At 65.6% G+C, this 23,998-nt stretch overlaps 4 protein-coding genes across 4 annotated transcripts in view; 3 read left to right on the forward strand and 1 right to left on the reverse strand.

The window, feature by feature from the left end:
- LOC129406068 (uncharacterized) overlaps positions 1-1,013 on the forward strand; it is a 60,548-nt gene extending 59,535 nt beyond the window's left edge. Inside the window, exon 7 of the mRNA XM_055143831.1 lies at positions 759-1,013. Coding sequence (XP_054999806.1) covers positions 759-1,013 — 255 coding nt within the window. The remainder of the gene's footprint in view (positions 1-758) is intronic.
- TSPAN32 (tetraspanin 32) lies at positions 965-4,910 on the reverse strand. Its single transcript, XM_055143833.1, has 8 exons — positions 4,845-4,910; positions 4,197-4,495; positions 3,944-4,142; positions 3,425-3,499; positions 2,191-2,292; positions 1,847-1,982; positions 1,390-1,718; positions 965-1,147 (listed from the first exon to the last, which is right to left on the reverse strand). The coding sequence occupies exons 1-8, from the start codon at positions 4,908-4,910 to the stop codon at positions 1,052-1,054; spliced, it is 1,302 nt and encodes a 433-aa protein (XP_054999808.1). The 3' UTR covers positions 965-1,051.
- A 264-nt stretch (positions 4,911-5,174) lies between these two features.
- On the forward strand, positions 5,175-7,499 carry LOC129405584 (uncharacterized). The gene is made up of 2 exons (XM_055141809.1): positions 5,175-7,274; positions 7,471-7,499. Exon 1 carries the CDS (start codon positions 5,845-5,847, stop codon positions 6,811-6,813), a length of 969 nt encoding a protein of 322 aa, XP_054997784.1. The 5' UTR covers positions 5,175-5,844; the 3' UTR covers positions 6,814-7,274; positions 7,471-7,499.
- A 3,933-nt stretch (positions 7,500-11,432) lies between these two features.
- On the forward strand, positions 11,433-12,285 carry ASCL2 (achaete-scute family bHLH transcription factor 2). The gene has a single exon (XM_055143834.1). The coding sequence runs from the start codon at positions 11,433-11,435 to the stop codon at positions 11,817-11,819; it is 387 nt and encodes a 128-aa protein (XP_054999809.1). The 3' UTR covers positions 11,820-12,285.
- Positions 12,286-23,998: the final 11,713 nt, after the last annotated feature.

A 23,998-nucleotide genomic window follows, 5' to 3' on the forward strand; every position in this document is an offset into this window, starting at 1 on the left:
AATTGACATTTTGGAGCGTAAATGCAGCCTCATTTTCTGAACCATCCGGCACTGGGTTCGAGTCGCCTGAGCCCTCGCGACCCTGGGCCCGCAGTGATGGAATAAACGCCTGCCCGCCTCTGTCCGCCCATCTCACTGCGAACGCGACAGGACAGAAGGTCCCCATGGCAGGAGCTGACTCAGGAGCACTGACGGGCACTTCCCGCCACCCAGTCACACGCCCCGAGCACTGTCCAGCATATCCTGAAATCCAATCACACACCCCAATCACTGACAGGCACATCCCACCACCCACTCACACGCCCCGAGCAATGACAGGCACATCCCGCCACCCAATCACACGCCCGGGCACTGCCGGGCACATCCCGCCACCCAATCACCCCGAGCGGGACGTGGAGAAAGATGCACCCTTGACCGCCCCTGCAGGTGAGCCCCGTTTTGGGGTGGGACCCCGGAGCAGAGGGTGGCGGGGCTCTCGGAACCGAGGCTGGCCTGGGGGAGGGGGTCTCACCGGAACCACACCACGCATCCCCAGCAGCCAGCCGGGGTTCGCGTCCCCCATAAAGTGGCGCCCAGCGGCGGGTGCTCCGCAGGCCGTGGGGGGCGGAGGGGCCCGCGCGCGTGACGGCCGGGGGAATGTCAGTCCGGGCGGCCCTGACCCCGAGAGCCCAGCAGAGGCCACTCGGGAAGTGGTGGGGGCCCAGGATGGCCCCACGAGGGAGGGGGGTCTCGAGCCCTGCCTGGCACCCCTTCCTCAGTCCTCGCGCCCCCCCGGCCTGTGGGACCCCCGGGAGGGGCCCGGCCCGATGGGGCAGGCGGCGGCAGGCCTGGCCCAGGCGCCCTGCGGGGTCGCGGGGCCGCTGCCTCGCGCAGTGTCCACCTCCGGCCGGCTGTGCGGTGCAGGCCCCGCCAGGGTGTGTCTGAAGGAGCTGGTTGGCGGCGGGCGCCGGGTGCAGGCCCTGGACAGCGGGAGAGAAGGTTCTGGAGTGTGGGGCGGGGCCGGCAGCTCGTGAGGGCGCTTGGCGGGGCCGGGGAGCAGGCTGGGCAGCGCCTACCTGGGGCTCAGGGCGTACTGGCCTTTCCGGTCCAGGCCGCGGCCCGCGCGGATGGCGAACCAGAGGAAGGAGCAGAGCAGCATGGCGTAGGCCTGAGGGCGCAGAGGGCTGCAGGCATGCGCGGGGACCCGCGCCTCTGCACAGCCGCCAGGGACCCCGAGTCCCTGCACGGCCGCCCGGGACCCCGCACCCCTGCACGGCCGCCCGGGACCCCGAGCCCCTGCACGGCCGCCTGGCACCCCGCACCCCTGCACGCATGCCCGGCACCCGCGCCTCTGCACACCAGCCCGGGACCCCCGCACCCCTGCACGCCCGGCCTGAGGCCCTCCCGCACCCTTGCACCCGGCCCGGGACCCCCCACCGGGCAGGGCGGCGGTACCGTGGCAGCGAGACCCAGGCCGGTGAGCGCCGAGGCGACGTTCCCGTGCATGCGCAGGAAGTCCCGGATGCTCCGCAGGCAGTCCTGCGGGGAGGGGTGCGGATCAGTGGCCCCCCACCCGCCCGTGAACACCCGACCCCCAGGCAGAGCCAATGGCTCTGCTTTGCGGACCCCAGACCCTGAGCTTCTAGAGGCTTCCAGGGCCCTGGGTTGGTTTGGGGAGCCCCGGCTCGAGGGAGGAGGAAGGGGCAGTGCGGGGATCTGACCTTCGGTCCTCGCCAGCTCTGTGGGGAGGGGGTGGGAGGTGGCAGCAGGTGGTCTCCACGGTGGGGAGGCCAGGGGGAAAAACCCTGGTTTTCCGGTGCAGTGTAGGGGAGGGTCTAGTGCGGGCTGAGTCCAGGCCCCGCCCTACCTCGTAGGCCCCGCCCACACCAGGCCCCGCCCACGCCAGGCCCCGCCCACACCTGTCTCCCCGAGGCCCCCTGGCACAGGTGCGCCTCGGCGCTCCCCAGGCGGCTGAACGGCGAGCTCTTCCCGCAGCACTGGAACTGCAGGGACAGGGAGAAGAGGGTTGGCGCGCCTGGGTCCCCTGGGCTCCCGCGGGGCCGATGTGGAGACTGAGGCAGCAGAGTTGAGGCAGGCCCAGGCCCTGCCCTCACCCCCGGCGGCCAGCACAGGACGAGGCCCGCCCTGACCCATCCAGCGGTGCCCCGCGGGCTCAGGGGGGACAGCCCAGGAGGGAGCCGCGGCGCTCACCGCGTCCTGGATGGCCGCCAGCTCCTGGTGGCCGCCGCTGGGCGCGCTGTGCACTGCCCGCTCGTACAGGGCATCGTAGGCGTCCAGCAAGGCGTCCTCTACCTGCGGGGGGCGGGGGTGCGGGGAAGGCCCAGGGCTCCGTGGGGAGGCTGTGAGGCCCCCACGCTCCCCACCTGTGGTACCCTGCCCCCGCTCCCAGCCCCTGCAGAGCGGGGAGGTGGCCCTACTTGTCTGTATGAGGTCAGCAGTGCTCCCGTAGAGTGCTCCCAGGGGCTGACCCACTCTGCCTCAGTTTCCTTGAATGCCACATGTCCTTGTGGGTCAGTGTCACCTGAGTCAGGTGGGGGCTGACTATTCCCACCTGCCCCCCACTCTGGGCCTCATCCACACAAGGACACGCGAGCTTCAGCAGCGGCTCTTGCCCACAGCCCAGCTGCAGGCCGGGATGGTGCCCTCGCTGTGGCCTGTCCAGCCAGCTCCGGGCTGTCGTGGTGGGCCCGCTGACTCAGCCCTCCGCCTGGCCGTGTCCTCCCACGAGCAAGTCACTGAAGCCCCCGGGCTGGGACGAGCTTGGCGTCCAGCCCGGGCAGGTCAGGAGGGCCCCAATGCCATCTGGTGTGAAGGGGGCCAGGAGGGAGCACAGGGGTGCGGGGACAGGGAGATCTGCTGGGAGTGGTTCTTCTCACCCCTTCCTGGGGCAGGACCCCCCAGCTCATGTTTCCCCCCCCATGGAAATCCAACCCAGAGTGTGCTGTGGGGAGTGGACAAGGGCTCGGGGGAGTGGACAAGGGCCCGGGGTTCTAGGGACAGCTTCAGTCGGTTGTGCGCAGGGAGCTGGGCAGGTTCAGCGCCCTCTAGTGGTCACTATAGGTACTGCAGCTGTCGCCAAGGCGGGGCTGGGCGGGCCCAGGGCGCCTATGGCCAGTGTAGAGGACTGCTGCTGTCCCCAGGAGATCTGGGCAGGTCCAGAGCCTCCTGGTGTCCACTGTAGGGTGCTGAAGCTGTCCCCAGAACCCTTAGTGGCCGTCCTGAGCAGGAGCACTGTGTGATGCTCCAGAGCCCCCAGCTAGACCAATTCCTGGGAGTACTGGCTGGCCTGCCGGGGGGGGGGGGGGGGCCCAGCTTCAGGTGCGGGTGACACTGGGGAGGGAATGACTGAGCCCTGCGCCCCCAGGCTGTGTCCCCCACAGCTGGTACCTGTCCCCTCTCCCCACGTGGCAGGCAGCCGGCTCACCTGGGTAGGGTTGCGGGCCCTCCAGAAGGCCACCTGCACCAGGGCACAGAAGACCAGGGCGAAGCTCAGGAAACCCTGGGGGCGACATCACTCAGGGGGGCGGGGGGCAAGGGCGCGGAGGGCATGCTGGGGGCCTGGGGGGGCCAAGGTGCCCAGACCCCCAGGCCGCGCCTCGGAGCTGCTCTGCGGCAGTGGCGAGGGGACAGCTGGGGCAGGGGACAGTGGCTGGACAGGCCACTCGGCCAGGCCTGGGGCGCTCCCACACACGACACGCGTGTACACACGCTCACAGACACCACACACACAGTGACTCAGGCCTGTCCATGCCAGCAGGCATGGGGCTGGGGGTGGGGACACTGCTGGGCCCACCTGACCTGGGACTCGGGCCCAGGTGTCCCGCCCTGCATGGGAAGTGCCCCCTCCCGGGGCCCTGGGCGGGGTGCAGGGGATCCCCCAGGCTCCCCCCAACACTGGGGCAGGCGTGGGGCTGCTGTCCGGTGGGCAGGGTCAGGGACTCACCCCTGCCATGAGGCCCCCCGCCTCCCGCAGGGCAGCCACGACGCTCAGCACCGCGCCCAGGCCCAGGAGCGCAGCCAGGCAGAGGCCCGCGAGGAATGCTGGGGGGAGAGGACGGTCAGGGCGCCCACCCCGAGTTCTCTCCGCTGCGCCCCCGGGGTATGGGCCTGGGGGCCGGGAGGGGTGGGGTGGCCCTTGCTTCCTGCCCCACTATCTCCGCCCCACACCCCGGCCACACTCGGACGGTGGCTAGTGCCTTATCGGCCAACCCAGGCCCCTGCTTCCTCTGGGTGGGCTGCTGGGCTGGCTCTGGGGCCCCCTCCCCCACATCCTACGGGCTGTCCCCCGCCCCCTGGGGCTTCCTGTGCTCCCCGAGAACCCCCAGCGTTGCCCAAAGCCACATCCGGGCCGCTGTGCCCACTGCGCCCCGCCGCACTCACCCCAGCGCGGCGAGGCCTGGAAGGACAGTCTCTCGGGGGAGCCGTGGCCCGCGGCGGCAAAGGGGGCCCCAAAGTAGGTCAGCGCGGCCAGCGCGGCCAGCGACAGGCCCAGCAGCTGGGGGAGAGCAGGGCGCGGGGCACTGACGTCGGGGAGCAGGTGGGCATCTCACCTCATGGCGGGGGTGAGTGTCCCATCCCCCTCCCCGCGGGACTGCAGCCCAACGCCTGTCCTAGCGTCGGACCCCACTGTCCAGACCTGGTCAGCCTATGCCAGCCCCCCTCGTCCTGTACCCCGCATCCTGCGCCTTGCTCACCCACGCTCCTGGGCCTCCACACTACCCTGCCGGAGGATGGACACCCCCAGGGGCAGCTGCCAGGGTCACCCCTCCCGATCTGGCCCATGCCCCGGGGCAGAAGGGGCGCCCCTCTGTGGAAGGTCAGGTCGGCCCCGCCCCACCCGTTACCATGACAAAGAGGCTGGTGACCAGAAGCTGGCACTTGGCCACCCGGACACGGCTCCGCGTGCCCATGGTGTCACTCCGCAGCACTGTGGGCCCAGAGGGCCGGGATCCGTCCAGCTGCTGGGCGGGCGGGCGGGGCAGGGACTGGGAGAAGCGCGGCCCGCCCTGAGGGCGGGGCCAGCCCTGGAGTGAGGTTCGGGAGGGGCGTGGCCTTCCGGAGGGCGGGGCTTCAGGGAGGGGAGGGGGAAGTCTGAGGATGCATGGGCGGGGCTTTTGGAGGGCGTGGCCAGCCATGCTGTGTGATTTCAGAGGGGAGGGGCAGTCCTGAGGGCACATAGGCCGTGCTCTGGAGGGCGTGGCTACGTCTGGGGGAGGGGCTTCTTGGAGGGCGTGGCCAGCCCTGGAGTGAGATTCCGGAGGAGAGGGGCAGTCCTGAGGGTGCATGGGCGGGGCTCTCAGAGGGCGTGGCTAGCCCTCAGGGTGTGGCTTCAGGAGGGCGTGGCCAGCCCTGGGCACAAGGTGGGGAGCAGGACCGGAGCGGAGGTCGCCTCTTCTCCAGGTGCCCTCGGTGGAGGGGGATTCCCCGGTGCTGTGGGTGAAGCAGCTGGCAGGGTGACGGATGCCACTGAGTTGAGTTCTCAGATCTGTGCTAAACTTGGGGGCACCTTGAGCCCCATGATGGGGCAGGAGTACGCAGGCGCAGGTGGGCCCTGCGGGTGAGGAGCCGTCAGTGGGGGCTGGAGGGGTGGCCAGGCTGGCTTGGGCCTGAGCCCAGCTCTCTGCGGAATCGCACCCGGGCACAGCAGCAGGCGAGCATGAACCCCAGCGGCCTTGGTCCTCAGCAGCAGATCCTGCGTGCACCCCAGCCCAGGGCGTGGCACCCGCAGCCCCCTGAGCCGCCTGCTTTCTGGAGCCGTCCACCCACGGCAGCGAGAAGGGCCTCTGGCCAGCTCGAGTCCAGCTCCGGGTGTCCGTTTGGGAGCTTAAGAGCTGGGTGCTGGGCATGGGGGCACCCCGAGGGCCAGGCCCTTGCCCAGAGCACCTGCTGTGTCTCCCCAGGTGGGCGAAGCTGGTGCAGAGTGGAGGCTTGCGGGGAACCCCCAGTCCCGATGCCAGGCCTCTCGCCAGGCAGGGAGCTCTACATCTGCCCTGGGGACCCCACCCCGGGTCGGAGTCACGTGATCTCGCCCCACCCCTGCAGGAAGTGGCAGCCCAGCACCAGTCACTCCCACACACACTCGCAAAGCCCCAGGCAGCCTGCAAGGGGGACACAGGCCCTCACATGCCCCGTGCGACAGGCACCGCAGCGCCAGGCCTGTGGCCAGTGTCCTGCAGCCTTCAGCTGGCCAGAGGGGCAGTGGGGGGTGGGTCCCAGGCCTCCTGCCACTCCACCTGCTATGCCCGCCCTGCTGTTTCTTCCCTGCGCTGCCTTGCTGACCCTTTACTCCTGCCTGCTGCCTCGGTTTCCCTGGCTCTTTGTGTAAAAACACAAAAAAGAAGAGGGGGCCCGGCGGGGCTCTATCTTTCCCGCTGCCCGCGTTCGGTAGTCTTCAGCCGCTTCCCCCACCCCAGGGAAATTGATGGTGATGATGAGGCAGGCGAAGGAAGGAAGAAGTCCAGACTGGTTGCTCGATCAGTTTATTTCCTTCTCTCTCTCTGCTTCTCTCCTGGTTCTCGATCTCTCTCTGGATCTTCCTCTAATTCCCTTTCTGCCCCGCTTGCTCTCACTTCTTTCACCTTGTGCTCTGCTTATGTGTGTGCCACTGTGCTCTCTGCGTCTGTCTCTCTGCGCCTGTCTCTCTGCACCTGTCTCTGTCTCTCTGCCTCTGCCTCTGCCTTCTTTTGTCTCCTTCTTCCTCTGTCTCCCTTGTCTTCTTTCTCCTATCCCCATCTCTTCTATCTCTGCTCAGTGCCCCACAGTCTTAGTTTATATAGCAAACTACATAGGGTGGTGACACAAAAGTGGGTTTAACATCAATGAATCAACAAAGAAGGCTAAGACCATATCTTGAGGAGATTAACAAAATCTCATCTAAGGAAATCTCATCTAAGGAGATCCACTCAAGGGTGGGGGTCCAAACAAGGGTGTGTCAGGATGTGAGGTAGTAATCTACTTAAATAGTTATAGTAAATCTACTTCTAATATTTCTAGCAATGTCATTCTGTATGAGCACAGTAAGTGATATAAAGTTTGGTTTTTCCTGAGGGCATCTCCAGACCACAGTCCTCAGGCCAGGTTAATCTTCCTAACCCCAGCAGGATCCTAATCTTATCGTTACTTTTGGATCATGACAGCATTGTCCATGATCATGCTCTCAACTTATAGTTGAGTATTGTGGCACTTTGGCCTGGCCTATCTCGATGCCAGGGTAGCACATAACTCACCGCTTGCCCTGGATCCATCCTGTCCCTCGTGGGGATCCTGCTTTTGGGGTGTTAGGAAAGCAGATGCCCAGGAGTAAATATTATTGGAGTCAATCAGCTCCCAAGTTACAAGCACAATATTGTCTTCTTGTGTCCATACAGAAAGGACATTGCTTTAAGGTAATCTATGTTCCCTAAGGCAAGAGTAAAAGGACAAACCTCATGTTATCCTACATCTTCCCTGGGCGTCAAGGTGGGGGCTGAGGCTCTGAGCAGGTGTTTGCACTGTGCTCCCCAGGTGAGGCAGCTGGAGCCTGAGCACCCTCAGACCCCACCCCTGGGCCTGGCCCGGTCACCCAGGGAAGCTGGACCCGACGTCCCCTCCAACCCCCCCCCCCACCATGCACCTGGATCCAGCCCCTCCTGCAGTCCCACGAGGTGCTGCCCCACCACTGCGGGCATCAGGGTCCCCAAAGGTAAGAGTGGGCAGGGACCCAGGAGCGGACTGGACTGCTGCTGGCACTCGGCTGGCGGGCCCCGAGGTTTGTCTCAGAGGCCCGGCGCCTCCCAGCCCAGCGCCTGGCCTTGGGGGTGGGCAGGGAGTTGGTCGTCGGCCTCACTGAGCCCAGCACCCACAGGGGCCCCTCCCGGGACAGGGGAGGCACACAGCCTGAGGCTGCACAGAGGAGAGGCCGGGGGCCTCCGCAGAGTCACACTGAAAGAGTGGACCCCGAGTCCTGCGCCTGTGCGGTGGCCTGAGGGGGCTCTGGGCAGCGGCGAGTCTGGTGTGGCCGTGAGGGGCCTCATTCAGGGTCACGGCTCTGCCGCCCAGGTCTCCCCACGGCCTGGCAGATGCCCCCGGCTCTGCCCACAGCCTGGTCATGGCCCTGTGTGACTTGAGATGGCCCCTTCACTCATCCCTTCATCCACTCATTCACTCACTCACCCACTTATTCGCTCATTCATCTACTTATTTATTCACTCATTTACCCCCTCAATTGCTGTGTATTTACTGAGCCCCACTGAGCCAGTTCTTTTATTTTTTTAATTTTATTTTATTTTTATAAAGTTGTTCACAATACTTGATTGCATTTAATATTCCAACTGGAGCGATAGCACAGCGGGTAGGGCATTTGCCTTGCACGCGGCCGACCTGGGTTCGATTCCTCCGTCCCTCTCAGAGAGTATCCCGGCCACACAGCAGAGCCAGACAAGCTCCCCGTGGCGAATTCGATACGCCAAAAACAATAACAACAAATCTCACCGTGGAGATGTTACTGGAGCCCGCTCGTGCAAGTCGATGAACAACTGGACAACAGTGTTACAGTGGCAGGTTGGAATGTTCCAGCACCAGTCCCACCCTGTTACACCTTCCCACCACCATATTTCGGGTGTTTCTACCCCGGCCCCCAAAGCGTGCCCCCAAAGCAGGACCTAAATAATTTATTTTGTATTGCTTGTGATGGATAATCCGACGTGCGCCAGTTACTGGGGGGCCAGTGAGTCAGCCCGACCCTGCAGAGTGAGCCAGGGGCCAGAGCGGCCGGCCTGGGGACAAAGGCTGGGCAGCTGAGGCCTCTGAGGCTCGAGCCGGGGGTCCTGAAGGAGAAGAGCACTGGACAGGGAGGGCAGCGAGAGGGGAGGGCGGCCCTGTGCCGTCCCGCTAGGTCCCGGTGCCTAGGGGACAGTTTGGGAAGTCTGGGGACCAGCCGGGGAGCAGGTGGGACAGGGCTGGGGGAGGGGGCCTGGGGGAGCAGAGGGAGCTTCCCGGGCTCCTGTGTGTCTGTGCGGGAGAGCCTGCCCCCTTCCATCCATCACGGGTGGACACTGAGGGCCTGGAGCAGCTGCATGCCCAGGAGCCGCTTCCGGACACTGGTGAAGAAGGACCCCACCAGATGCTCAGACAATGGCGGGACTCGGGGCTGCAGTGCTCAGGCTGCCCCTCAGCCCTCTCAGTGCAGGGCTTGTGGGTGAACAGGGAGAAGCTGCCCAAAGCCCCCACCCAGCACCCCAGGGGTCACTGCGCCCGCAGGGGTCACTCACCCCAGGCGAGCCCACTAACCCCTTCGCAGAGCTAGACGCGTCGCCCTGGGCTCTCTGACGGGGGCTGGGCAGACGGGTGTCCGCCAACAAGCAGAGCCCAGGGCCCGCGGCCACCCGGCCCGCCCCGCCATTCCCCGCGCCTCGCCCCGCTTCAGGCCGGCCTCTGGCCTCCTGGGAGTCTCTCCCGGGGCTGCGCTGTCCTCTGGATCGGAGGGTCCGTGGTCCTCGGGAACCGGCGCCCAGCTCCTGTCTTCTGCCCTCAGCCGCCCGTTACCTTGCGTCATGGGCGAGCCCGGGAGCTGTCGCGTGACATTGTCACCTGTCATCTAGCCAGGTCGGGGCGCCTCTCCCCTGCCCCCCGGGGCGCCGTCCCCTGGCTTCCAGGAAAGCCACTAAGGGACGTTGGAGCGGGCGGGGTCTCCCGCGGGGTCTGCACTTGCCCTGCACCCGTCTCAACCCAGCCACGGCCTTTTCTTCTGGGGGTCTCCCAGCCAGCGAGACCTGCGGGGCCGGGCTGACCGTGCACCAAGCACAGCGGCCCGGCGGAGCCCAGGGGCGCGGGCACCAAGGGTGCCAAGCGCCGGCCACAGCGTGGGCGATCAGCTGCTGCCTGGAACATGGCCCCCAATTAACTGCCCTTGCCTGGTGCTTCTGAATGAGTTCAAGGTCAGTGGTCTCTCGGAGCACTGGGCCTGGGGCTCACGGCATCTGAGTGTGCAGCATTTCCCTGCTGCAGGCGTCCGGAAGATTCCAGAAGGTTCCAGGTCCTGAGGGCTCCTGGAGCACAGAAGATCTGTGAGCACAAGTAGAAGCCTTCGGAGCAGGCTGGCCCTGGAGGGGCAGGGACAGACAGCATGGACACGCCCTGGGGGCTGTCCAGGGCCACTGGACAGCACAGGCCTCAGGGCAGGTCCCGCTCTCCAGCTGGGGCGGTGCAGGCCCCAGGCACCTGGAGAGTTGTGGCCGCCCCCCAGGTCTCATGGGTGCCCCTAGCTCTGCTCGCCCACCTGCAGAGCCTCTCCAAGCCCCAGAACCCAGGGTCCATGGACAGAGCTGGCGGGGTGCCCAGGCCTGGGGTCCAGGCACCCAGCACAGGCCCACCCGACCATGCCCTGCCAGTATGGTAGTAGGGGAAGGGTGCAGTGGAGAGAGGGAGGAGCAGCCTGCTTCTAGTTGGGCGGCCCCGGGGACCCGCAGTGACTGGGACAGTCAGGTCACCCTGAGTCAGCAGGTGCGGGCGGACCGGAGCTCCAGCCTCCTTCCACAAAGCAGCCCAGGGACCCCAAATGCCGTTGTCCTGTGGACTGCGGCCCTGCGGGTGGCCATGGCCATGGAGAGACGGCCTGCTGTTTGTGAACGGGACCTCTCGCACGGGGGTCAGTGCATCTGTGTGTGCAGCATTTCCAGAAGGTTCCAGAGGGCTTCAGAAGGTTCCAGGCCCTGAGTGCTCCTGGAACACAGATCTGTGGACCAGTGCGACCGGTGGACTCCTGAGGAGGGTTTACCCACCCCTGCGCCCCCGACAGCGGCTTCTGTCTCTGCACGGCCTCCACACGCTGTTCTCAAGGGCCAGGACGACCTGGTCACTTGGGGCAGCTGGGCAGCTGCGACCTCCGGAGCTTACCTGCTCTGGGCCGGTGGGAAGCGCCCCCCAGCCCGCCCCTGGTGCCCCCAGCGAAGGGTGCCCTCCTCTCAGCCCCCTCCCCGGGCCCCCGCCCTCGGGGCCGCACGTGGAGCCCAGACGGCCGCCTGGGGAGGGCCGGGAGGGCGCCGGCAGGTGCAGGGCGGGAGCGCGGCCACCCCGGGGCGCTTTGTAGCCGCCGGCGCGGAGCCACGCGCGGGGCGGGGCGCGCGGCTGCCCGACGCGTGCTGCCCGGGGGTCTCCCGCGGCCACGCCTTCCCCGCCCGTCCCCCCCCCCCCCCCGCGGCGTGCGCCGGGCGTGCGGGCCACCGGGGGGCCGGCGGGGCGGGGGCGGGGGCGCGCCCGGGTCCGAGGGCCGGGGCGGGCCGGGGCGGGCTGCGCGCGCAGGGGGCGGGCGCGGCGGGCGGGCGTGGGAACGGGGCGCGGCGCGGGGTGGGGATCGCCCGGCTTAAAGCCCGCGGCCCGCGCCGCCCGCCGACCGCACGCGCCGAGCCGCGCCGCGCACCCCGGGGAGTCCCCGGCGGCCCCTGGGCGCGAGCGCGATGGACGGCGGCGGCCCCGGGCCCGCGGCCCCCGAGCTGCTGCGCTGCGGCCGGCGGCGGCGTCCGGGCGCGCCCGACTCCGCGAGCGGCCCCGCGGCCGTGGCGCGCCGCAACGAGCGCGAGCGCAACCGCGTGAAGCTGGTGAACTTGGGCTTCCAGGCGCTGCGCGAGCGCGTCCCGCCCGGCGCCGCCAGCCGGAGGCTCAGCAAGGTGGAGACGCTGCGCTCGGCCGTGGCCTACATCCGCGCGCTGCAGCTGCAGCTGGCCGAGCCCGCGCGCCCCGGCTCCCCCGCCTCCGACTACCTGTCCGACGACGGCGCGGGCCGCGGCGCGCCCAGCCCCGACGAGCGCGAGCTGCTGGACCTGTGCTGGCTCGGGGGCTACTGAGCGGCTCCGCCGCAGGTAACCGCCGGGGTGGGCGCCCGCCCATGCGCCCGCCGCTGCTTCCCCCCAGAACTTTCCAGCCCACGCTCGGCCGGGGTCTTCGTACACCGACGGGCGCGGCCGGGCGCGCGCGCGGGAAGACGGCTGACTTTGCATTGCAAATCGCGCGCGGGCCGGGCTGCGGACTGGAAGGGGCGGCGCCGGGACCCCCCGCGACTCGCACTGCGCGCCCGGACCCCCGCGCCCCGCAGGCGAGAGGCCCGGCCGGACCCAGCCCGCCGCCCACCACTCTCCTGGACCGACACCGCCGGCCCGCCGAGCCAGCGCGGGGCTCCCCCGGGGACGACGCCCAGACGCTTCGGTTCCGCTCGTCGACGTGCCCGGCACCTGGGAGCTAGAGGATGTGTTTCTGTGACTAGACTTTGGACTGGAGCCCCTTAAAGTCTGCGCCGACCACCCCTCCCCTGCCGCCCAGAATGTTCCGTCTGGCTCCTCGCGGGGCCAATAAAGCAGCAACTGTGCATAATTGGTGTTGGGGTCCTGTCTCGACCACCTGTCCCCTCGCGGTGAGCTGGACTCTGCCCCCAGCTGCCTGGCCCTTGACTCCCTGACCCTGGCCCTTTGGTGGGCCCTGGCTAGGACCACTGCAGGACATCAGGCTGAGGCCACAAATGGGGGTCGGGCCTGGCTGTGTGAGCCGCTTCATCTGGCGGGGTGACAGTGTGAAGGGTCTCGGGTGTGTCCCCCAAGCCTCCCGAGGAGCCCCTCCCCCTGCCAAGAAGGCTCAGCTCCACCTTTGACCGCTCGGTGCCTTTGAAGTCTCCCCTCCCCCCCCCCCGGGGCAGGGTGCGGCCAGCCGTTGGGGGTGTGGGAGGAGTGGGGCGGAGGGGGGGTGCGGAGGTGCCTGGGGACATGGCAGGCTGTAGCCACAGGCAGACGGAGGATTTCCATGTCCTCTGGAGACCGTGACACGGTGTCCCTGGCCCTGCTTATCCCCCCCCCCCCCGGGACTCCACGAAAGGAAAATGAGGTGTCCTTGTGCCCAGACTGGCCCACAAGGTATAAAGACAGTGAGAGTGGAGCCTTCCCGTCTCCTGCCCCTGCCCTCTGCTTGCCCGGCTACAGGGAGCTGTGGGTCAGCAAGAGTGAACGCTGGACTGTGCACTGCTCCCATGCGGTGACAGTCCTGTGTAGTGACAGACTTGTGCAGTGACAGCCCCCTGCAGTGACAGCCCCGTGCAGTGACAGCCCCCTGCAGTGACAGCCCCCTACAGTGATGTCCCTGTGCAGTGACAGCCCCCTCCAGTGACAAGCACCTGAAGTGACAGCCCCATGGAGTGACAGCCTGGTGCAGTGACAGACTGTTAAGTGACAGCCCCCGTGCAGTGACAGCCCCTGTCTGCAGTGACAACCCCTTGCAGTGACAGCCCCCCATGGAGTGACAGCCCCCGTGCAGTGACAGCCTGGTGCAGTGCAGTGACAGCCCCGTGCAATGAGAGCCCCCCGTGCTCCACTCGCTGCCTTCCTGTACGCACCCACAGTCCTTCCCTGGGGGTCACTCCGGCCATGGGCTGACCCTCTGACTCCATGTGCCCTCGGCCCTGCCTCACTAGGGTACAGGCTGGAGCTCACCAGCTCACACCCTGACGGGGGCCAGGCCTGGGCGCGGCACTGTAGGAAGGAGCGCGCTGCCAGCCCCAGGAAGCCCCCAGACGCACATGGCCTGAGCATGGGGGCACAGCCTAGAGGGTCCCCACACCCAGGGGCAGCCCAAGCCCAAGCTGCACCCCACCCTTCGGCCTCCATCAAGAGGCCTGCTGGGGTGACGGCGAATCCCCGCTTCCGAGCCCCCCTCACTGCAGCGGGGGCCGGGGGTGGGGAGGCAGGAGGGCTTGCAGGGTCAGGCCCGGGCACCGTCTCTGACGGACAGACGGAAATGGGACAGAACCCCATGAAGCAGGAGGGCTCGTCCGCCACGGGCACTCAGGGAGAGGGCAGGAAAGAGGGCGCAGCTACTCCTCAAGGACTCCCGCCCGTGTCCTCCTCAGAGACACCCACCCGTGTCCTCCTCAGAGACATCCGCCCATGTCCTCCTCAGAGACACCCGCCCGTGTCCTCTTCAGAGACACCCGCCATGTCCTCCTCAGAGACACCCGCCGTGTCCTCCTCAGAGACACCCGCCCGTGTCCTCCTCAGAGACACCCGCCCGTGTCCTCCTCAGAGACACCCGCCCGTGTCCTCCTCAGAGACACCCGCCGTGTCCCCAGTGACACAGCCTGGAGCACACTGCCGCACCCGCCGTGACACAGTTGAGGCGGTCACTAGGGTACAGGCAGCGGGCGCCTCCCCAGGCACAATGGGCCAGACCCTGACGAATGGAGCGGGCAGTGTCCACAGAATCTGAGGGTCCCAGTGGACAGGTCAGCTCGGCCAGCACACGGTGCCCGGGCAGCGCCCTCCACTTCCCAGCACTCGCCAGCCCAGGCTACAGGGAGCACGGTGAGAGAGCAGTGAGCTCAGGAGAGGCAGGGGCAGGTGGACACTCAAGGGCAGGTGACACGCAGGGGCGGGTGGACACGCAAAGCTGCCCGAGGACCCGGTCCATGCCGGCGTGTGCTCGCCCAGCTGCCGGGGAGCTGTATTGTGGGCGACAGGGGCCACCCCCCGCAGACCCCTTCATCCTGTGGGGTCCCGCCCAGGGGCCTCGACTGCCCGTGGCGAGCCTGTGGCTCTGGGCCAGGCCACTGCCTGTGTCCAGCCCCGGGCGCTGCTCTGGGACGTCAGCCCAGCTGTGAACAGCTGGACGCAATGAATGGGGCCGGGCACTGCTCGGTCTCTGCAGGACCCGCCCTGTGGGTGGAATCCTGGGCGGACCCCCTGGAGAGCTCAGGGGTGCTGGGCCTGGCTGGCCCCACACAGACCCTCACACGGCTGCTCTGCATGGTACCCCCCCCCCAACAGACCCCGTCCAGGACCACCCGTGCGCTCACCATCCTCATCCAGTAACCCAAACTCAGCGCAAGTCAGCGCCAAGCTGGCACCAGGGGCCTGGGGCGCAGGGCCGAATGTACGGCTTTGGGGGGCACCGGCTAGCCCAGGAGCAAGGGGCGTCTCCGCTGGGGCCACCCTAAGCCCCCTCACCCAGGGCATCAGAGGGTCAGCCCTGTGGGGACCCAGTCCATGTGCTCCTTGTTGGGGGGGGAGCAAGTTCTCTGGCAGCCAGAGGCCCCCTGGCTGGACCCCGTCTCAGGTGACCCCCAGCCTGGGGCTGCCTCGGGGTGGGGCCGAGCCGGGCAGGGCGGCCTTGATAACATGCAAATCTCTAAACGGGCCCAGTTCATGCCCAAATGAGGGTGTGGGAGCGGCCGCGCCTCCATTTGTCTCTCATTTGAATGTGGGGTGGAGGCTTCCTGCTCCCCGGGCAGGCCCCACCTGCTGCACCCACTGGGCTCCTGTGTATGCCCCTCCCCCGCCCCCAGCAGGAGTTTCTGCCTGTCAGTTCTCTGAGGTTTGTGGGGGACTTTCAGGGCCCCCCAAGGAGGTGCTGAATTTCAGCACTGGTGGCCCTCTCGTCTTTCTGCCTTTGGTTCCTGGGTAATCTAAGTGCGTATCAGTTATACTGAACTCGGGGGGGGGCGGGTGGGAGTGGAGCCAGGGAGCATTTTGTGCACATGGGACCCCCCCAGGTGCAGCCCTCACCCCCACACTGCCAGGCGAGGCCCCCAAACCAGACCACAGCAAAGCAAAGAAACACATCGGTTTCTCTAAGAACAGTCTTTGGTCTTGTTGTTCTCCACCATTCTTTCCTCGAAGTTTAATTTCCCTCATTTTTATTATTTCTCTGACTTCCTTTGCTTTCCGTCTGTGCAGGAAGCATGGGGCTGGATTCCGGGTCTCTGCGTTTTCCTCATCATGCTCTTAGTGCTGTGTGTTTCCCCGCACAAGCTGCGCTAGCGGAAGCCCAACACTTTGGATAGGCTCTCACTGCCCCTTGGCTCAAACACCAAGTCCTTTTTCGTGAGATGTCTTCTTCCGCCTGTCACATAAAAGCGTGTTGTGTCATTTTCACATATTTGGCTTTGGTTTGGTTTGCTTTGGGGGCCACGCCCGGCGATGCTCAGAGTTACTCTTGGCTCTGTGCTCAGGAACTCCTCCTGGCGGGGCCCCTCTGGGCGGACACCCAACCCAGCCGGGTGCGTGCAAAGCAAACGTCCTCCCCGCTCTGCTCTCGCTCCGACCCCCTTCTCAAACATTCGAGAGCTCCTCATCTCTCTTCTCCTCTGATCTTTGCTGCAGTTCTACAGGGGCCCGGGTAGCCCTCGGCCCTTCCCCATGGCCCGGGTGCACTTTCCCATTGTGCCCAGCCTGTTTGGGTGGATTTTATGGCCCCGAAGGCTGTTGTAGCGACTGTCTCAGGGGTCCCCAGGGCCGTGCTCCAGCCGTGCTCAGAGCTCACTGACGGGGAGGCCGCCCGGCTCCCGGGATCTCCGGGCTGACCGGCGGCCAGTGGTGTGCTCAGGCTGTCCAGCTCACAGAGGGTCCGTCTGTCCCTGCAGGGACCCTCCCTCTGGGGATGCTCCGCCCCGGCACATTCGCAGGAAGCATGTGTCCCCTGGGCCACCTCCCCTCCACTCTGCCGCCCTCTCCGTCCCCCAGCGACTGACCAGCCTCCGTGGCAGGCCGCTCGACATCTGTCAGGCCTCCCCAGGAGCGCGGCTTCTCCCGGCTGGTTCTTCTTCCTTGATCTTCTCTGACAGCCTGGCCTGGAGCGGGCACGAGTGACTCAGCCTGGCAGGGACGCCGGATGGGGTGGACGGGCTCGTCCTGCTGGGAACTGCCCCCTTGCTGGAGGCTCCTTGCCTGCCCTCCGCCGAGCGGTCCCCGTCCCTCCCGCGTAACGTTCGCAGCAGATGGGGCTTTTGCTTCGGGGGTTTACGTGAGACTTAACTCACCTCAGACCTTCTCCTGACAAGCCAGCCGTCCGCGTCACACAGCACCGGTTCCTGGAGAGAAAAACCCGTCCCTCCAGCCTCCATATCCCCGTTTCTCCATCTGCCCAGTCACACAACAACCCTGACTTTTATTGCTCAAAACAGCTGGATTTTATTTCATTTTTAATTTTAATTTTTGAAAAATTCTAATTCATACGTTTTATTTTTTATTTTTTTGGTTTTTGGGTCACACCTGGCAATGCACAGGGGTTACTCCTGGCTCTGCACTCAGAAGTTACCCCTGGCGGTGCTCAGGGGACCATATGGGATGCTGGGAATCAAACCCGAGTCGGCCTTATGCAAGGCAAACCCCCTTACCCGCTGTGCTATTGCTCCAGCCCAATTCATACGTTTTATTGATAAACCATGATTTTCTTTGGACTACAAAATAAAGTACAGTTAACAACTAATATTTATTTTCAAATTTTAAGTGCACTGTCACCTTAATATATAACGCTTTAGTTTGGGGATATCATTTTATTTCAACAGTATTCTTACACGCAATAGATTTGATCTAAATAGATTTTTTTTTTTTTTTGCTTTTTGGGTCACACCTGGCAATGCACAGGGGTTAATCCTGGCTCTGCACTCAGGAATTACCCCTGGTGGTGCTCAGGGGACCATATGGGATGCTGGGAATCAAACCCGGGTCAGCCACGTGCAAGGCAAATGCCCTACCCGCTGTGCTATCGCTCCAGCCCCCTAAATAGATTTATGAATACAACTTTAGAAAGTTTTCTATACACATGAGAAATTGATTCTGCCACATTAGCTGCACCTACTAAAATTCCAAAACATACAGGCTTGAAGGATCAGAAAAGATTTATACTCCATTGGCACCATCAAAGGTAAAACCTAAGCATCTAAAAATGAGATACAAATTAACTAACTTCTACTGTTGATTCAGTACACTTGTGGCTTTGCAACATTGTGAAGATAAAATTAATCTTTACAAAGTAACACTGTAGCACTGTCGTCCAGTTGTTCATCCATTTGCTCGAGTGGGCACCAGTAACGTCTCCATTGTGAGACTTGTTACTGTTTTTTGGCATATCTAATATGCCACGGGGAGCTTGCCAGGCTCTGCAGTGCAGGTGGAATACTCTGGGGAGCTTGCCGGGGTCCTCCAAGAGGGACGGAGGAATTGAACCCGGGTCGACCACGTGCAAGGCAAACACCCTACCCGCTGTGCTATCGCTCCAGCAGCATCACATATATCAATACATCCCCATTACAGAGACACACACACCAATGTATAAAAGTCATTTGAAGCCAAAAAATTAGGAATCGTGTAGGAACTAGGGGTCCTTGCTCACATCATTGAAACGAAGATGATACTTTAAGGAAGGTGAGAGGTGACATTCCTCGGATTTTAGACAGCTGATGTGATTATTCAGGTGAACACCAAAATATTATATCCTTGAAAGCCCAAACACTGTATCCTTACCTCGGCCCCCTGAGCCCCTCCTTTTCCCTTCCGTCTGGGAAACGGCTCCACTAACGCTTTGCAGAATGACCCATTTCCCCTTTGTCTGAGGGTGGATTTCTATTCCATGTTTAAGGGGCCCGGGGGCTGGGCCAACCCTCAGCGCTCCTGGCCATGGGGCGTTTCGCTTCTCCCTCTTGTTCTTTCAGTTTCCACTTCGGGTTTTTGCAAACTGTCTGGGGTCCGAGGAGATCTTGTGGGCCGTCCGTTGTTGGTTGAGCTCGTGCTGCGTTCTCAGGGCTCAGTCTGGCTCTCAGGATCCCCCCGGGTGGAGCCTGGGGGGACTCTGCTCGGGCCCGAGTGCTCCCCTGCCAGGACTTTTGTTTTCGGCTTCTTGCAGGTCCCTTCTGAGGGCTCCTGGCACTCAGCCTCCGCGCCCGTTGCTCCGGCAGTACTCCCGCAGAGTGCTCCTCCTGTGTCCCAGGGTCCGTGCCAGCTCGGCTCATGCCTGCTTCCCTTCCCCTGCCCGCTGTGGGCTCGGCCGCAGCCAGGGCAACGTGGCCAGTGCGTTGGGGGATCATGGATCAGTGGCTCCTGGGGGGCAGTGCGGGCCCCGTCAGCTGTCACGGGGGGCTGAGGCTCTGCACCCCTGAGCCCCCCTCGCCCCACTGCTGGGGTCTGTGAGCTGCCGTCGGCGCAGGCCGGGCGCGGCTACCCCTGGGCTCCGGTCTGAGCTTCACATGCACCCTCAAGGGACAGCGCAGCCGGGCATGGCTGCTGCCCCTCGGGTCGCCGTCTCTGCCCACTGCCGGCGTGCTCAGACCTCCCAGCCCCCTCCCTGCCCTCACCCGCCTCACAACCACAGCCTGGCCCGAGGCTGCCCGGTCTCCGCCTGGACCCCTGGTCTGAGCAATTCACCCTCGCCATGCACCCTCTGGCTTCTGACGGGCGAGAGAGGGCTCGGCCCTCTCGGTCTCGCAGAAAGGCTGGGGACAGAGGGCAGAAATCCTCACCTGGACAGTCACTGTGACGGGGAGGGCACTGGCCGTGCGTGGGGCTGACCCGGTTCCACCCCAGCACTGCATATGGTCTCTCAGCCCTGAAGGAGCGAGCCTGAGCACAGAGCCAGGAGTCAGCCCTGAGCACAGAGCTGGGACTCAGCCCTGAGCACAGAGCCAGGAGTGAGCTCTGAGCACAGAGCCGGGAGTCAGCCCTGAGCACAGAGCCGGGAGTCAGCCTTGAGCACACTGACAAGGACAGTGTGGTCGCGGGCGGCTTTATTGCTTCATTCCCTGCACTCCCGGGCCCAGAGCCTCCCTGGCCGCTTCCCCGGTGACTCCGGCTGAGCCCCCGGGCTGGTTTCTTGGACACAGGCGGTCCCTCGCCCACAGCCCGTCCCCACGGTTGCCTCTGTGTGCTGCCAGGGCGCGGGGGACACCGGGGCCCCCAGATTCTCTCCTGGGCGCGAGAAGCCCAGGCTCCACCCCCGCCCGCTCCTCACCTGCCCGCAGGCCCGGCTCCTGCAGAGCTGGGGGCTCTCCTGGGCCTGGGGTCCCCGGCCGCTCAGTGACCCTGGGGTTCCCGCGGCCCTGGGGACGGTCACATCTGGATCAGTGGCAGGCAGGTCCCTCACGGGGCTCAGGGCCAGGGGTGGCACCTGCTGGGGGCCCCGTGCTGTGGGAGCCGTGCAGCCCCCGAGGGGGACCCAGGCCCCGCGTCCGGCCCCTCATCCCAGGGACGCCGGCTGGCGTCTCCTCGTCCCCAGCCCACCCTCGAGGCCCCGCGCACCCCGAGCCGGACCTCACATGCCGGGTGACCTGCTCCAGTCTCGGCAGCGGGTGGAAACCCCCAGGCTCTGGTCAGGCGCAGGCCGGCAAGCAGCCTGGAGTGGGCGGCGCAGGGGGGCCCGGTGGGCTCAGTGGCAGGCTGCCCCCTCGCCAGCGTGCCCTGCGGCAGAGGTGGGGGTCAGCCCACAGCAGCTCCCTCGAGGGTCTGGGCTCGGGGCGCCCCCTGCTCCTGGGCCTGGCCTGGTCCTCCGTGGCCTGAGGGTCTGAGCGGGCAGCACCCCGGCCCTGGGAGGGGGTCCCCGACGGTGCCCGGGGAGCTGCTCCCCTCCGCGGGAGCCAGAGCAGCAGGAGGCCTTCCCGGCGGAGGGAGCCTTGGCTGGCACCGCACACCAGGGCTCACTGGGGCTGCAGGCACGGGAGGGGCCGGGGTCTGCCCGGGCCTGCCCGCCCGCAGGCCACGGTGAAAGCTGCCCCGCTGTTTCGGCGCTGAGGGCAGGAGGGTGGGTCCCCACGGGCGTGGCCACGCTGGCGGCGACACGGGGCTCAGCCTGCCGTGTGCCTGCACGTGCCAGGCGTCTCTCCAGGCAATGGCGGGGCCTGGCTTACATGGCGCGTGTACATATACACACATAGGCACAGGCACTCAGAGACATGGTGTACATATATACACACGCAGAGACACACGTGAACACAGGCACTCAGAGACATGGTGCACATATGTACACACAGAGACACATGAACACAGGCACTCAGAGACACAGTGCACATATGTACACACGCAAAGACACACGTGGACACAGACACTCAGAGACACAGTGTACATGTGTACACACACAGAAACACATGTGGTCATAGACACTTGAGACAGTGCACATATATACACATGCAGAAACACGTAGGCATACAGAAACACAGTACACATATGTGTACATGCAGAAACATGCTTGTACACACACAGGCAACAGATACGTGTGTATATACTGATCCATGCACATAGACACATGTGTTCACATACAAAGATGCTCAATGATGCATGTACACACATACACAGGCATAGGCATATAAGTATGTGTGCACAGGCACACACATACACAGAGACAGACATAAGTATGCACACATGTGCAAACATGTGTGCACACAGACATAGATACATGTAAGATGCACTTGTACACACATGTAGAGTCATAGACACATGTGTCCTGGTGGAGTCGATGGAACCAGCCCACGGGGCCCGAGTGCTGAGTCGGGGCCTTCCTCTGCCTTGATGCCCCCCTAATTAGGCTTGGTCCCGCCCCACTGGCCCCTGGCCCCCGTGCTCACCCCCAGGCTGCCTCTGTATGCCTCGGCTCTGTCCGGGACCCTCCCCCACCCCTGCCCTGCCATCTGCACCTGCATCACAACCCCCGGGGTGCTGGCCGAGCTGGCCCCTGGCCCCCGGCAGAGCTGAGGGCAACTCCCAAGACCCCCAGCTGTGCCTGGGGGGTGAGGCAACCCCTGCCGTGCTCTCACCCCTGGTGTCCTGGAGTCGGCCTGCAGGGTGAGCACTTGCTCCAGAGTCCTCCCCTCACCCCACAGGCAGGCCGAGAGCTCTGGAGGGAGATGCAGAGTGGGGTCGGCACTGTGGGGGCGGTCCTCCGGGCAGACGGGCAGAGCTGGCTCCGGGCTCAGACCAGGCCCTGGATGCTGGCCTCCCGTCTCCAGAGCTGACCCTCAGGACACACAACGGGTGTTTCCAGTGACAAGCCTCGCACAGCTCCTGGGCCCGCCCATGGGTCTCCTTCCAGAAGGTTCCTGCCCCCCTCCCCGCACGCCCAGGGGGACCTGTGCCGGTCGGTCAGCAGTTTCTCTCTGCTTGCCCTGGGGACCCGCACCCCATGGATAGCTGTGTCCTGGGGCCCCAGAATCTGGCTGCAGCTGTGTCCCGGGGCCCCAGAATTTGGGGTGCAGCCGTGTCCTGGGACCCCAGCAGCTGGGGTGCAGCGTGCCCGGCCCCTGGCAAGGCCTTCTGTGGCACTGGCATCTTCCCTCCCTCTGGGCCTGTGCCCTGGTCCTGCCCTGCCCTGCGACAGCCACTGGGAACACGGGGGGTCACAGGTGTGAGGTCCACGCGTGGAGGACTCGCCTCCCCCACGGACCCTCAGGTCACTCTGCGTGGAACTTTCCAGAAACTGTTGGCCACACACTCCGCCTCTGGGCACTGGAAGTTCCCGCACAGGGGCAGAGAGAGGCCCCCGCCCCACCCTCTGCCGGGGTCCCGGGCCGCGGGGGCCGCCGGGCGGGAGGGGCATTAACCATTAACCCTCGCGGACAATGGCGCGTTTGTGGGCGCAGGGCTGGCGCGGCCATCAAAGCTCGGGCAGGGCTGTCAGAAAGGGGTTTGTGCAAACACAGGGGCAGGTGCAGGGATGCCGGCTCGGGCTGGGGGGGGCTCCCAGGACACGTGCCCAGCCACCCCACTGGCCTGCGTCCACTGCAGGACCCACCCCAGGGGCACCCGTGAGCACTGAGCCCGTGTGTCCCCCAGCAGCGTGTCTGAAAGGGGGCCACCGCGTCCCGTCCCAGCACCCCGGGGGTGGGCCTCCCGTGGGGGCTGCTGGAGCCTTGCCCGCCGGACCCCCCTGCACCCTGCCCCACCCAGCCCGGCTTGTCTCAGAGACCCCTCGCTGTCAGCGGCACCCCACTCCCGGCCTCTGCTCTCTCCGCCTGCTGAGCTGCCGCCCCGCGGCCCCCCGAGGCAGGGGGTCCTGGCTGGGCGCTCGGGGACAGCTCCCCACCCCTGGGCCCTGGACCCTCTCCTCCAGGAAGCCTCCCTGGAGCCTCAGATGGGCAGGGGGGCTGTGCTGGTCAGTGCACAAGCAGGGCCCTGAACCCGGGGCAGGGTCTGGCTTTGGGGTGCCTCCTTCTGGCCGGGTCCTGGGGGCTGTGAGCACTGTGGGTGCAGTGAGGGGGCCGTGGGGGGGGGCAGAGCAGAGGACGCTGAGTGGGGGGGGCCGGGGCGTGGCCGCTCTCCCGGCAGCTGCCCAGCTGGGGTCCCCCAGCTGCAAACTCTCTCAGGAGGTGCCGGGGTGTGGGCGAGGCTGCGACAGAGGAAGGGGCACGGAGCCCACCGGGCTGGGCCCAGCACTGGCCCTGAGTGACGTCACTACTCGGCTGGCCCCAGGGGCAGCCAGGGGGCCCCAGGAGCCCGGACAGCGGGCACGGACCGTGTCTGGGGGCTCGGCGGGGCAGGGGGGGGCACACCTGCCCTCCTGGCCAGGCCCTCAGGGCTGGCTCACCTGGAAGTTACTTCCAGAACGAGGGGCCTGCAGGGAGGGGGAAGTGACCCCAAGTCCCGGGGTCAGCCAGCTGCCCATCTGCTCACCTGCCCCTTGGGGCCCCCAGACCCCTCCCCTGACATCTGACCCCTACGTCCAGGCCTCACTGCTTGGGTCTGTCCTTGGGGTGCTCAGGGCAGCCTGGGGGCTCTGCTCTGCGGAGAACATCCAGCCGCTCCCCCTAGGACCCCAAGGGGCCAGATGTGCCACACCCCATCCCTTGGGGGCCCCCAGAACATTCCAGCCCAGAGTCTTGATCCTGGCTGCATGCCTGTGCCACCTCGGTGACCCCGGGCAGTCCGGGGGCTGGGGGGCTCCTCTGAGGCCTGTGGCTCTAGGGTGGGGGGGCTGTGTCATGGGTGCAAAGGGGCATCCCCACACCTGAGCACAGTTCTCAAGGTCCTCTTGGCCCCAACCCACCGCCACGGGGACGCGGCCACGGACGCCGGGAAATAGCCGTGGACACAGGACTCTCCGTGGACTGGGGGGACACTGCTGGTCGCTGTTCTCAGCGTGTGGAGCTGGCCACTGCCCCGACTGGGCTGATCTGGATCCTCCCAGCAGCTGCCGGTGCTAGGGGGCATGGGGGGACCCACCTGCTTCCGCAGCCTTGGTGTTCCCTCGCACCCGCCAGGGCAGGAGTCCCCGCAGCACCCCCGGGCAA

Source organism: Sorex araneus, chromosome 6, assembly GCF_027595985.1.
Source record: "Sorex araneus isolate mSorAra2 chromosome 6, mSorAra2.pri, whole genome shotgun sequence".
NCBI lineage: Eukaryota > Metazoa > Chordata > Mammalia > Eulipotyphla > Soricidae > Sorex > Sorex araneus.

What these genes read in the sequence shown, in the direction of transcription:
- TSPAN32 (XM_055143833.1), bottom strand. Translation starts at nt 4,910, where the DNA reads ATGGGCACGCGGAGCCGTGTCCGGGTGGCCAAGTGCCAGCTTCTGGTC. An exon ending in GGCCTGGGTTGGCCGATAAG is followed by an intron (nt 4,143 to 4,196) that starts GCACTAGCCACC and finishes ATAGTGGGGCAG; the next exon opens with GAAGCAAGGGCCACCCCACC. An exon ending in GTGTGGGCGGGGCCTACGAG is followed by an intron (nt 1,719 to 1,846) that starts GTAGGGCGGGGC and finishes CCCTCCCCACAG; the next exon opens with AGCTGGCGAGGACCGAAGGT.
- LOC129405584 (XM_055141809.1), top strand. Translation starts at nt 5,845, where the DNA reads ATGGGGGCACCCCGAGGGCCAGGCCCTTGCCCAGAGCACCTGCTGTGT.
- ASCL2 (XM_055143834.1), top strand. Translation starts at nt 11,433, where the DNA reads ATGGACGGCGGCGGCCCCGGGCCCGCGGCCCCCGAGCTGCTGCGCTGC.